General features: G+C 37.0%; 1 protein-coding gene across 4 annotated transcripts in view; it reads right to left on the reverse strand.

Moving 5' to 3' along the window:
* WDR11 (WD repeat domain 11) overlaps positions 1-14,780 on the reverse strand; it is a 107,292-nt gene that overhangs the window by 62,422 nt on the left and 30,090 nt on the right. For all 4 annotated transcript variants that reach the window (XM_058298273.2, XM_058298274.1, XM_058298272.2 and 1 more), the window contains exon 9: positions 14,278-14,381. In XM_058298273.2, coding sequence (XP_058154256.1) covers positions 14,278-14,381 — 104 coding nt within the window. The remainder of the gene's footprint in view (positions 1-14,277; positions 14,382-14,780) is intronic.

A 14,780-nucleotide genomic window follows, 5' to 3' on the forward strand; every position in this document is an offset into this window, starting at 1 on the left:
ATAAAGCACTTGTACACAGGAAACTATAACGCATTGCTAAAAAAAATCAAAGAAGACCTAAATAGGACATTCTGTGTTCATGCATCAGAAGACTAAATATGTTATCAATTCTAGCCAAAATGATTTACACATTCAATACAATCCCAATTAAAATTCTAACAGTCTTCTTTGCAGAAATGGAAAAGCCATTTACCAAATTTATTTGGAAGGGATAGGAGCCCCAAAGAGCCAAAAAACATCTTGAGAAAGAAGAGTTTGGAAGATTCATATTTCCTGACTTAGGCTAATTACAAAAGCTACAGTGGTCAACAGTCTGGCATTGGCAAGGGGTATACTGACCAATGGAATCAAATAAAGATCTCAGAAATAAATCTTCACATCTACACCCAATTGGTTTTTGACAAGGCTGCAGAGTTCACTCAACTGGGAAAGAATAGTCTCTTCAGCAAATGGTGCTGGGAAAACTGGATATCCCTTTACAAAGGAATGAAAGAGAACTGAAATGGTAAGAGCAATCACGCTGTTTGTGATTAGCAGTGCTATCATATGGGTATGACAGTGATTGAAGGGTATTTATATTACTAGAAAGAAAGCTAAAAACTGTAATATGGGATTGTGTAACAGAGGGAAACCTCATGTAAAATTCAGATATGGGTAACATTACATACATAAGACTGCTTTTACAAAGTACAAATACAAATAAACTAGAGAGAAGGAAACAGAACAGCAGCTATGAACAGCAGAGGAAGCACAGAGAGATTGAGAGGTGATGAGTTTTGTTTGGTTGGTTTTTGTTTTTTTAGTAGTAGTAGTAGTATTACTGGAATAATGAAAATGCTCTAAATATGATTGGGGTGATGAATGCACAGCTTTGTGATTATACTAAATATCACTGATTGTACATGTTGGATAGATTTATGCTTTATTATACCGAATATGACTAATTGTATATGTTGGATGGATTTATGTTTTATTATATTTTTAATATGTATCAATAAAGTTGATTTTTTAAAAATCCCACGGGTGAAGGCAGACACACATGCGCACACACACACACACACACACAAACAATGAAAGAAGGCCCCTATCTCATACCATACACAAAAATTAACTAAAAAAGGGTCAAAGACCTAAATAAAAGAAACAGGAACATAAAATTCATAGAAAAAATGTAGGGAAGCATTTTCAGGATCTTGTGTTGGGAAATTATTTCTTGGACTTTACACCCAAAGCAAAAGCAGCAAAATAAAAAATAAGTAAATGGGACTTTCTCAAAATTAAAAACTTTTGTGCACCAAAGGACATTTTCACAAAAGTAAAAAGACAACCTACTTAGTGGGAGAGACTATTTGTAAAACACATATCCAATAAGGGTTTAATATACAGAATATCTAGAGAGAAAAGAATGGAAAAAATTGAGCAGGGGCGCAGAGAGCTGAATAGCATGAAATGCAACATCTTATGTGTCATGGGAGTTCCAGAAAAAGAAGGAAAGCGAAAAGGGACAGAAAAAGTATTTGAGGAAATAATGGCTGAAAATTTCCCAACTTTCATGAAAGAAATGAACTTACATGGCCAAGAAGTGCTGCATACCCTAATGATAAGAAATGCAAATAAACACATGCTACTCAGAATGTCAAATATCAAAGATAAAGAGAAAATTCTAAGAGCAGCAAGGAAGAAGCAAGTCATAACAAACAAGGGACACCCTGTAAGACTTTGTGCAGATTTCTCAGCAGAAACCATGGAGGCAAGAAGAGAAGGGTATGATACAATTAAGTTATTGAAAGAGAAACATGCCAGCTGAGGATTCTCTATCTGGCAAAACTGTCCTTCAGATATGAAGGTGAGTTTAAAACATTCACAAACAAACAGAAAATAAGAAAGTTTGCAAAAAAGAATCCACCTTTGCAGGAAATATAAAGGGAGCCTTAGAGCCTGAAAGAAAAAGACAGGGGAGAGAGGCTTGGAGGAGAATACAGAAGACAAGAATAGCAGAAATGATGACCAAAAGAGTAAAAAGATGACAATAAGATATGACATACGAAAAACAAAAAATAAAATGGTGGAAGTAAACAATGCATTTTCAGTAATATCACTATATATGAATGGATTAAACTCCCCAATCAAAAGATATAGGGGGAAGCAGATGTGGCTCAAGTGATAGGGCTTCCGCCTACCATATAGGAGGACCCAGGTTCAATCCCTGGGGCCTCCTGATGAAAAACTGCGAGCCAGTGCCCACACAAGTGAGTCACACATCAAGATGATGACACAACATAAGAGAGATGAAGGGGAGACTCAAGGTGAAGCTCAGTAAAAACCAGGAACTGAGGTGGCACAGCAGATCAAATCTCAGTGAATCCTAGAAGAGAAAAAGTGAAAAAGAGAAGGCAAAAAGAAATATCTACAGAAAGTCACACGGCAAATGGGCACAGACAGCAAAAACAGCTGGGCGGGGGGAGAGGGAAGGGGACATGGAGGGGAAAAATAAATGAATAAATCTTAAAAAAAAAAAAGATACAGGCTATGGGGAGCAGATGTGGCTTAAGTAGCTGAGTACCTGCCTTCCACATGGGAGGTCCAGGTTTGGTTCCTGGTGCCTCCTGAAAAAACAAAAACAAACAACAAGCAAAACAAATGAAAAGACCAACTCAGGGAAGCCAATGTGGTGGCTTCCCACATATGAGTTCCCAGGTTCAGTCCCCGGCCCCGAGTACCTCAAAAAAAGAAATAATAGGAATAAAAGCTGTAAACACTGAAAAAAAAGAAAAGAGAAAATAAAATAGAGAAAAATCAACAAAGCAAAAAAATCACTTTAAAAATTTTCTTTAAAGGATATAGGCTGATAAAATGTGCTGCCTACAAAAGACTCAATTTATTCCCAGGGATACAAACTGGCTGAAAGTGAAAAGTTGGAAAAAGATAATCCACACAAACGGTAACAAAAAAAAGCATGAATAGCTACATTAATATTGGGAGAAAAGGTCTTTAAATGCAAAAAGTTAAAGAGATACAGAAGGATATTATATATTAATAAAAGGGACAATCTACCAGGAAGATATAAGAATCATAAATATCTATGCACCTAATCAAGGTGCCCCAAAATACATGACACAAAGTCAGACCAAACTGAAGGGAGACTTCAATACATCACTCACATCATTAGATAGAACAACTAGACAGAAGATCAAGAAAACAGAGAGCCTGAACAATATGATAAAATAGTTAGACCTAACAGACATATATACACATAACTGCACCCAAACTTAGCAGGGTATATATATTCTTCTCAAGGGCTCACAGATCTTTCTCCAGGATAGACCATATGCTAGGTCACAAGGCAGGTCTCAATAAATATAAAAAGACTGAAATTATACAAAACACCTTCTCAGATCATAATGGAATGAAACTAGAAATCAATAATAGATGGGAAACAGGTAAAATCACAAATGTGTGCAGGCTGAACAACACACTCCTAAATAATCAGTGTGTTAAGGAAGAAATTGTTAAGTGAAATGAGTAAACACATTGAGACAAATGAAAAGGAGAACACAATTTATCAAAACTTAAATGGAATACAGTGAAGGCAGTGCTGAGAGGGAAATTTATATCCCTAAATGCCTATATTAGAAAAGAGCTAAAATCAAAGATCTAACTGAACAATTAGAGAAACTAGGAAAACAGGAAACTATTCCCAGAGCAAGCAGAAATGAAGAAATAATAAAGACTAAGGCAGAAATAAATGAAGTTGAGAACAACAAAAATAACAATAGAGAAAATCAACAAAACCAAAAGTTGGTTTTTTTGAGAAGATCGATAAAATTGAAAAACCCTTGGGTAGACTAACAAAGAAAAAGAGAGAAGATACAAATAAATAAAATCAGAAATGAAAGGGAGGAAGTTATAAATGACCCCAAAGGAATAAAAAGGATTATAAGAGGGTATTATGAGAATTTGTATGCCAAAAACTGAGACAACCTAGATGAAAGAGACAAATTCCTAGAAATGCACAACAGACATTGACTCTACAAGAAATAAAAAAACTCAACAAACTAATCACATTTATTTATTTTATTTTTTAAAGATTTATTTTTTATTTATTTTTCTCCCACCCCAGTTGTTTGCTCTCTGTGTCTATTTGTCCCATGTTCTTTTGTGACTGCTTCTATCCTTATCAGTGGCACCAGGAATCTGTGTTTCTTTTTGTTGCATCATCTTGCTGTGCCAGCTCTCTGTGTGTGCGGCGCCATTCCTGGGCAGGCTGCACTTTCTTTTGCACTGGGCAGCTCTCCTTACGGGGTGCACTCCTAGCACGTGGGGCTCCCCTACACAGGGGACAACCCTGCTTGGCAGGTCACTCCTTGCATGCATCAGCAGTGAGCATGGGCCATCTCCACACGGGTCAAGGAGGCCCGGGGTTTGAACCACGGACCTCCCATGTGGTAGGTGGCCACCCCATCCATTGGGCCAAGCCCACTTCCCACTAATCACATTTAAAGAGATTGAATCAGTCTTCAAAAATCTCCCAACAAAGACAACCAGCAATATGGCAGTGGAGTAAGGAGCTCCTAGAGTCAGCTCCTGCCACAGGGCAGTTAGTAAACACCCAGAGCTCTCTGGAGCTAGCTGAAGCACCTGTTTGGGGGCTCCAGGAGATCAGAAGAGCATCCTGCAACATTCTTGAAGGGATGGAAGGAGGAAACTGTCCATCTGCAGAGAAGACTCATAAGTAGAAGGCTCCATGCCAAGGATGCCGGTGCCCACCCTCCACTGGAGGCACAAGCTGCCTCAGGAGCTGTTCTGCAGCTGGAAATGAAAGCTCCACTTCCCAAAAACAGGGGAGGAAGAGATGGTAGGGCACCAACTTCAGCAACTAAGGAGTAAATTCAGCGGGCTAAAGTACAGTCCTGAGAACAGGTGAAGTTTGAGCCTGTCCAAGTCAGAAAGAGGCCTGCACGCTCGACACAAAGGGAAGCAGGGCATACTGAAAATCACAGTACTGGTGGAGACTGGCTTCTTTCCATCCATATCAAATTGCAGGTCTAGCCTAAGCCCCAGCCTCACCTCTGGGAGGGAGAAGCTGGGGGGACCTGAGCCAGCCTCTCCAGGAAATTACCAGCCAAGCCACAGAGGCCAGTGATCGTCCTACTTTGGCAGTGCAAGCTGCCCCAGGAGGTATTCTGTGGCTGGAACTGGAAGATCTATTTCCAAAAAACAGGGGAGGAAGAGACAGTTGGCCACTATTTTGGCTAGCAATGAGTAAACTCAGCTGGCTAAGGAATAACCCTAGGAACAAGTAGAGTGTGAATCTGTCCAAGTGGGAAAAGGCTGGTAGCGGACTTCTGACTCTGCCCCCAGCCTGAGGGGAAGCCGGGCTGATCGAAAAACACAGTGATGGTAGGAACTGGTTCCTTTCACCCAGATCAGCCTGCAGCCCTAGACTAGGCTTCAGCCTCACCTCTGACAGGGAGGAGGCTGGCGGGCCCTACACCAGACTATCCAGGTAATGCAGGTACCTTTGGCTGGCACAGACTGAATAATCAGAAGTCTACTGGAGCAACTGCAGTCATCTTGGACCTGCATTGCATAGATTGCTGCCCACATCAACAGCACAATGCCACCCCAGGCAGGGAAGAAAGGGGCCAGAAGCTTCATCAGTCTCTCTGGGCAACTACAGTCTAGGCCTGCATGACTTGGATTATTAAATACAGCTGTAGCTCTGTCCCTTCCCTGCCAAAGGAGAAAGTTGGGAGAAGCTTCATCCGTCCCTGGGGCAATGAAGGCAGCTAGAGCCTCCACAGTTTAGAGCACCAACTACATCCTTAGCTCCTACTGCATGACCAGCAAGGGAGAAAGGGCAGGAAGCCCTAAACTAAAGAGAAAAATTGCACCCAGAATAAATACTCTGATAAGCCAGATGCCAAGACACCAACAAAAAATTACAATCCACACCAAGAAACAGGAAGCTATGGTCCACTTAAAGGAACAAGATAAGCCTCCAGATGACACAAAGGAGTTGAGACAACTAATCATAGATATTCAAACAAATCTCCATAATAAATTTAATGAGATGGCTAAAGAGATCAAGGATATTAAGAAGATACTGGATGAACACAAAGAAGAATTTGAAAGCATACATAGAAAAATAGCAGATCTTATGGGAATGAAAGGCATAATAAATGAAATTTTTAAAAAAACACTGGAATCATGTAAAAGCAGATTTGAGGCAGAAGAAAGGATTGGTGAGCTTGAAGAAATGGCCTTTGAAAGTGAACATACAAAAGAACAGAAGAAAAGAATGGAAAAAATTGAACAAGGTCTCAGGGAACTTTAAAGACAGCAAAAAATGTGCAACATACATGTCATGGGTATCCGAGAAGGAGAAGAGAAGAGAAAAGGGGCAGAAGAAATATTTGAAGAAATAATGGTAGAAAATTTCCCAACTCTATTGAAGGATGTAGATATCCATGTCCAAGAAGCACAACGTCCTCCCATCTGAAAAAATCCAAAAAGACCAACTCCAAGACACATACTAATCAGAATCTCAAATGTCAAAGGAGAATTCTGAGAACATCAAGAGAAAAGCAATGCATAACATATAAAGGATACCCAATAAGATTAAATGCTGATTTCTCACCAGAAACCATGGAGGCAAGAAGATATATTTAAGATACTACAAGAGAAAAACTTCCAGCCAAGAATCTTACATCCGGCAAGGTCGTCTTTCAAAAATGAGGACAAGATTAGAATATTCACAAATAAACAGAAACTGAGAGAATTTCTTACCAAGAAACCAGATTTTCAGGAAATGCTAAAGGGTGTGCTAGAGCCTGAAAAGACGGGAGAGAAAGGCCTGGGAAAAGAATCTAGAAATGAAGATAATATCAATAAAAGTAACCAAAAGTGTCAAAAGAGTGGGGAAAATAAAATATGATAGATAAAACTCAAAAAGGAATAAACTTAACCAAAGATGTAAAGCATTATATTCAGAAAACTGCAACTCAATGTTAAAAGAAATCAAAAAAGGCCTAAATAACTGAAAGAACATTCCATGCTCATGGACTGGAAGACTAAATATCATAAAGATGTCAATTCTACTCAAATTGATATAGAGATTCAATGCAATCCTGATAAAAATTTCACCAGTATTTTTTTTATTGAAAAGACGATTTCAAATTCATTTGAAAGAGTAAGGGTCCTGACTAGCCAGAAACATCTTAAAAACGAAAAGTGAACTCTCATCTACAGACTTTATACTGTATTACCTAGCTATAGTGGTAAAAACAGCATGGTGCTTGCATAAAGACAGATACATAGACCAATGGAACCAAACTGATGGTTCAGAAACAGACCCGCACATGTATGGTCAAGTGATTTTTTGACTAGCCTGTCAAACCCACACAGCTCAGGCAGAACAGTCCATTCAACAAATGATGCTGAAAGAACTGGATATCTATCCATAGCCAAAAGAAGGAAAGAGGAACCCTATCTCACACCTTATCCAAAAATTTACTTAAAATGGATCAAAAACCTAAATATAAAAGCAAGAACCATAAAGCATCTAGAAGAAATTGTAGGAAAATATCCTCAAGCCCTGGTGGTAGGTGGTGGATTCTTAAAGAAGAGGAGGACTGAGATGGACTACTGATGTTTAATGTACATATAAGTTTTAATTAGTTTTAATGCAAAATGTGGGAATGTTCAAAGTGGATGGTAACAATGAGTTACTGCTAGTTTATAAATGAGGATGTGGCTGAAAATGGTAGTCTAGGTATGTAGATGCCAACTGACAGAATGCTAAAGAATAATCTAGGAAGTGAACAGCACAGTAAACCAAGAGGTGGATGAGAATTGTGGTTGATGGTACAGATCTAAGAGTGTCCTTTGTGAGCTAGAGCAAATGTATATCACTACTGCAGGATGGTGGGAATGTGGAAAAGCATGGGAAAAATACAACTGGAGTGACCTATGGACTGTGGTTAGCAGTAATAATGTAATATGCTCACATTGAGGCCAAAGATATACTGTGTTCATAATGGGGCAGTATAGAGAATGTGTGCCAAATATACACTATGGACATGGTAACAATCAGATGATACTATTTTATCTGTAACAATGTTCAACCACAGTGTAGTGTGCTGATAGATGGATGTTGTTCGGGAATTCTGCACATGTGCATGACTGCTTTGTATGTTTACAACTTCTGTCATTAAAAAATATACTTAAAAATAATAGGGTGGATTGAGGGAAAATAACCAAATTTAAGATAAGGAATATAATTAGTAGTAAGTTATTGACAATATTCTTTCATAATCTGTAACAAATGTCTCATGACAATTCAAGGTGTTGGTGGAGGGCTGAAGTATGAAACCCCTATATAATGTTATGCATGTTTGCTTTGTAAGTCCACAACTTTTACTATACACTTACTGTTTATGTATGCTCATATACAAATGATATAAAGATAATAATAGGGTGGGTTGAGGGAAAATACTTTGGCTAGTAGTAATATTTTGACAATGTTCTTTAACCATTAGTTTAAAATGTTTAACAACAATGCAAGGTATTGGTGGTAGGTTGAGTTATGAGAGTCCTGTATGATGCTATGTATGTTAGTTTGTAAGTTTACAACTATTACTATACACTTATTGTTTATGTATGTTTTTGTGTGAGTGATATACTTCAATAAATTGTTTAAAATTTTTTTAAAAAAATTAAAGAAAAAAAAAATCTCCCAACAAGGAAAGTTTGGACCAAGGGGCTTCACAGGCTAGTTCTACCAAGCATTTTGAGAAGAAGTAATACCAGTCCTGTTTAAACTCTTCCAAAAAACTGAAAAGGGGGGGAAATTACCCAATATATTTTATGAAGCCAACATCACCCTAATACTAAAGCCAGATAAAGACACTTCGAGAAAAGAAAATTAGGGAAGCAGACTTGGCCCAGTGGTTAGGGCGTCCGTCTACCACATGGGAGGTCAGCAGTTAAAACCCTGGGTCTCCTTGGCCCGTGTGCAGCTGGCCCATGTTCAGTGCTGATGCGCGCAAGGAATGCCGTGCCACGCAGGGGTGTCCCCACGTAGGGGAGCCCCACGTGCAAGGAGCGTGCCCAGTAAGGAGAGCTGCCCAGTGTGAAAGAAAGTACAGCCTGCCCAGGAATGGCACCGCACACACTGAGAGCTGACACAACAAGATGACGCAACAAAAAGAAATACAGATTCCTGTGCGGCTGACAACAACAGAAGTGGACAAAGACGACGTAGTGAATAGACACAGAGAACAGAAAACTGGGGCGGGGTGGGGCGGTGGGGGGAGAAATAAAAAAAAGAAAAGAAAAGAAAAGAAAAAGAAAATTACAGACCAATCTTTCTAATCAATATAAATGCAAAAACTCTCAACAAAATACCCGTAAATAGAATCCAACAGTATATCAAAAGATTTACACATCACAAACAAGTGGAATTTATTCCTGGTACGCAAGAGTGGTTCAACTTAAGAAAATCAATTAACATAATACACCATATTAACAAACTAAAGGAAAAAACCACAATCATCTCAATGCAGAAAAGGCATTCAACAAAATTCAGCATCTTTTCTGAAAAAAACATGTCAAAAGATAGGAATAGAAGGAAAATTCTTCAATACGATAAAGGGGATATAAAAACCCATAGCCAACATCGTACTCATTACGGAAGGGTTGAAAGCTTTCCCTCTAAGATTGGGATCAAGACACTCTCACCATTGTTATTCAACATTGTACTAGAAGTTCTAGCTAGAGCAATTAGACAAGCAAAAATAAATAAATAAAAGGCACCCAAATAGAAAAAGAGGAAATAAAACTCCATTTGTAGATGACATGATCCTATACTTAGAAAATTCTGAAATGCTTATGACAAAGCTACTTGAGTTAATAAACAAGGTCAGCAAAGAGGCGGGATAAAAGATCAACACACAAGTAATGTTTCTGTACACTAGTATTGAACACTCTGAGGAGGAAATCAGGCAAGATTACATTTCCAATAGCAACAAAAAGACTCAAATTCCTAGGAATAAATTTAGCCAAAGACAAACAGGACCTATATGCAGAAAACTACAAAACAATGCTAAAAGAAATCAATAAAGACCTAAACAAATTGAAAGGCATTCCCTGTTCATGGATTGGAAGACTAAATATCATGGCGATGTCATTCCTATCCAAATTGATTTACAGATTCAATGCAATATCAATCAAAATTCCAACAGCCTACTTTACAGAAACAGAAAACGCAATCACCAAATTCATTTGGAAGGAAAAGTGCACCTGGATAGCCAAAAGCATTCTAAAAAAGAAGTGCAACATGGGAGGAATTTCACTGCTTGACTTGAGACATATTACAAAGCTACAGTGGTCAAAACAGCATGGTACTGGCATCAAAACAGACACATCGATCTGTGGAAAAGAATTGAGAGTCCAGAAATAAACCCTCCTCCCTAGAGCAACTGGGTTTTGACAAAGCTACCAAAGCATTTTAATGGGACAAAACAATCTCTTCAACAAATTGTGCTGGGAGAAGTAGATATCACAACTAAAAGAATGAAAGAGGACCCCTATCTCACTCCCTATACAAGAATCAACTCAAAATGGATGAAAGACCTAAATATAAAAGCCAGGACCATAAAACTACTAGAAGAAAATATAGGGAAACATCTTAAAGATCTTGTGGTAGATGGTGGTTTCTTGGACCTAACACCCAAAGCATGAGCAACAAAAGAAAAGTAGATAAATGGAAACTCAAAATTCAATACTTTTGCACCTCAGAGAACTTTGTCAAAAGGGTGAAAAGGAAGCCGACTCAATGGAAAAAATATTTGGAAATCACGTACCTATTAAGGGTTTAATATCCATGATACATATAGATCATACAACTCCAAAATAAAAAGACAAACGACCAGATTAAAAAATGTACAAAAGACTTGAATAGACATTTATTCAAAAAAGAAATACAAAAAAAAAAATACAAAAATACAAATAAAAGAAATACAAAAAAAACAACAAACAAAACCACACATGAAAAAATGTTCAGCATCACTAGCAGTTAGGGAAATGCAGATCAAAGCCACAATGAGATACCATTTCACACTTATAAGAATAGTCACTATAAAGTTGGAAAACTGTAAATGTTGGAGAGGATGTGGACACATAGGCACACTTACTCACTGTTGGTGGAAATGTCGAATGGTAGAACCACTGTGAAGGACTGTTTGGCAGATCCTAGATCACTGAATACAGATTTGCCACATGACCCAGCAATACCACTACTGGGTATATACCCAGAAAAACTGGGAGCAGTGACACGAACAGATAACTGTACACTGATGTTCATAGCAGCAATATTTATGATAGCCACAAGTTTAAAACAACCCAGGTGTCCATCAACTGATGAATGGATAAACAAACTGTGGTGTATTCACACAATGGAATATTATGCCATTGTAAGAAATGAAACTGTAAAGCATATGACAACATGGATGAACCTGGAAGGCATTACATTGAGTGAAGCAAGAAAGACATAAAAGAACAAATACTGTATGACAGCACTACTATTGAAATAAACATATTGTGTAATCGCATCAAGTTACTAACTTGAATATGGGTCACCAGAAAATAGAATAACGTTAGAGAATGGAAAGCTCAGCGTTAATGTGTGCAGAATTGGGAAATAGGATGTATGTTAATCTTTGGAAATAAATAAAAGATAAAAGCCCAACATGTTCGTAGCTAGCAGTACAATTATGTGGGTATGAAAGGGGTTTAAAGGGAAAGTTTAAGGTAACATATATTACTAAAAGGAAAGCTAAAAAATGTAACATGAGACTGTATAGTGTAGTAAAACTACATGTGCTATACAAATAGGGTAAAATTGCACATAGAAGATTGTTTTTCTCTGAAACTGAAAAAATATGTTAATACTACAAGATGGTAATATCAAACAAAAAAAGAAACCACATTATGGTAAGTGAAAGAAACCAGACACCAAGTACTACATATTGCATGATTCCATTTATATAAAAATTTAAATATAAATCTATAAAGATGAAATTATATCAGTGGTTATGTAGGACTGGGGAAGGATAGAGGGATTGAGAAGTGACTGCTAAGGGGTGTGGAGTTTTTTTCTTTTCTTTTTTTTTTTGGTGTATTTTTAATTTTCTTTTTGGAGTAATGAAATTGTTCTAAAATTTTTTATGGTGATGAATGCACAACATTGTGATTATACTAAAAGCCACTGATTACACACTTCAGATGGATCATATGGTATGTGAATTTATCTCAATGAAACTGCTTTAAAGAAAACTTAATTCACAAGGTAGGAAAGATTAGGCCTTAATAAGCAGCAGCCTTTACCCAGTGACTATAAATCAAGTTTCTGTACTTACCTGAATTGCTTTCAATTATTACTAGGTACATACTGAATATCAAATTAAAAGTTTAATTAAAAGTTTTAATTAAAATGTTTTCAAGTCACAAAGTTTTATGTATTAATACTTTTAAATCAATGACTTTGTCAAGAATTGCTATACAATCTGTATCATTTTGTTTCTTAAAAATGCAATTAAGGAGTAGGTGTAGCTCAGTGGTTATGTGCTTGCTTTACAAGTATGAGGTCTTGGGTTCAATCTCCAGTACCTCCTTTAAAAAAAAAAAAAGGCAATTTATCTCACTTAGATAAGCAAACAGCACAAAATTTTAACCTTCTATGGGCTTCATATCACTGAGCAGTTCTGTACATGTGTGTTTTATAATTCTTTACATTTATTATTTTATATTAAGAACAGACAAGGTCAATTAACTCAGCATACTGTGTTACCAATAAAATGAATTGTGCAAAACAAGTATGTGCCTAAACTTCCTCACATGGATTTATGCCTGTCAGGTGACTGGAAAGAATTTTAAATATAAAAGTTAGTGTCACTGAGTAAAAGGATTTCATAACCAGCAGGAATAATGAAAAATCTGAGGCATGGAGAATCTTGCCAAAGATGGCAGTGAAGGCCCCTACTAAGGAGTGCAGACTCCAGACCCAGATGATGGAATTCACATCCTGGCTCTTCTACTCACTGGCTGTGATTTTGGATAAATTATTTAATCTCTCAGGGCCTCCATTCCCACATCTCTAAAATGGAGACAATAATGTCACCCACCTTGCAGGGTTATGGTGAGGTAGTATGTATTTATTACAGCCCTTAACAGAGTATTAAGTGCTCAGTAAAGTTCACTTCTGATTCAGATGATTACTAAGGTAATGCTCTTTCTAGTAGATTATCTATCTAGCATTTAAACAAAAACCTCCTGAACAATATCCATTTCCAATTACACTTTGGAAGAATAAATTGTGATACAGAAAATCCTTTATAAACCACAGCCATGATGTTTTTAAAAAAAAAATCAGACATCAAAATTCTTTGGGATATTTACTACAATTTCAACTTAATATTTAAAATCACAAATCCTTGCTCTTCCTTAATATACACTGACCCCATAAATAACTAAATAATTTCCAGACAGTATTTTATCTGCAAAGAAATAGTTGTTGAAGGTTAGAATCTCCAATATAAAAATTAAAATTATGTTTAAAAAAAGCATTAAAATGATTTTTCTAATATTTCTCAGTCACTATATAAACATTTACTGAGCATCTAAAATGTGCCAGGCTCTGTTCTAGGGTATGAATATCGAATAAAACATTGTTCCTACCCATTCCCATCTTGTGGAGCTTATAATTCCTAGGAGGAAACAGACAAGTAAGGTCACAATCACAATCCAGCTGATAAATATTAGGGACCCCCCACAAGAACATTTACACCAGGCTTGGAAAATTAAAGTAGCACTGAAGTAAGCAGAAAGGGAGAGGGAAAGAGTGTATTCAATTCTAAGCTGAGGGACCAGGAAGCAGGAAGGCCCTGAGGAGGTCTGTAATGGCTCAGTAAGAGCTATATACACATCAGAATGCAGACATCCAATTTCATCTCTTTCTTTTAGATGAGAGTCTCTCATAATTGAACATTTTCTAATCCCAACAACTATAAAACCAAGCTATGCTACTTCAGGCATTTCTATGCTTAAATATTTTATACTCCTCTGATTTATTTAATAATGATTCTACATTTCAGTTTTCTCAAGTAAAAGTTTGATTTTATTAATAACTGCAAGTCAAGGACTCTATTAATTTTGCCCTTCAAAAAGTACACCCAACAAGAATGAGAGAGGAAAAAATAAATAAATGAAACAGCTTACCAATCATGTTATCTAAGGAAAGGTCTGGGAGTTTATTTTGTAGCACTCCTACAGGAATTCCACAGAAAGACACTGGTGAATATAAAGGTGATACACCAGAACTACTGCAAAGACATAATAATTGGATGGTTTTTATATATTTAAAACCTGCATTACAAGTTAGAAACTCAAATTATTAATTCCACCTCATGGCATTCTATATTTACAGTACTCATTAATCTTACCCTAGATGAAATAGCTCTAACAGGTTTACATAATTCCCTAATGATCTCATGCCTAAATTATCACTTTAAAAATACTTTTATATAAAAGGAGGGCTGTGACAGAGAACTGATGCTTAATGTACGTAGAAGTTTTGATTAACTTGACAGTAACTTATGGAAATGGACAGAGATGATGGAAACACCTTATAGTGAGTAGCAGCTGTTTTATAAATGGATTGTGGCTGTAAAGGATAGTCTAGAGATGTAAATGTCAATTGAAAGAAAGCCAGTGAACCCAGA

The sequence above is a fragment of the Dasypus novemcinctus genome, chromosome 6, assembly GCF_030445035.2.
Source record: "Dasypus novemcinctus isolate mDasNov1 chromosome 6, mDasNov1.1.hap2, whole genome shotgun sequence".
Classification (NCBI taxonomy): Eukaryota; Metazoa; Chordata; class Mammalia; order Cingulata; family Dasypodidae; genus Dasypus; species Dasypus novemcinctus.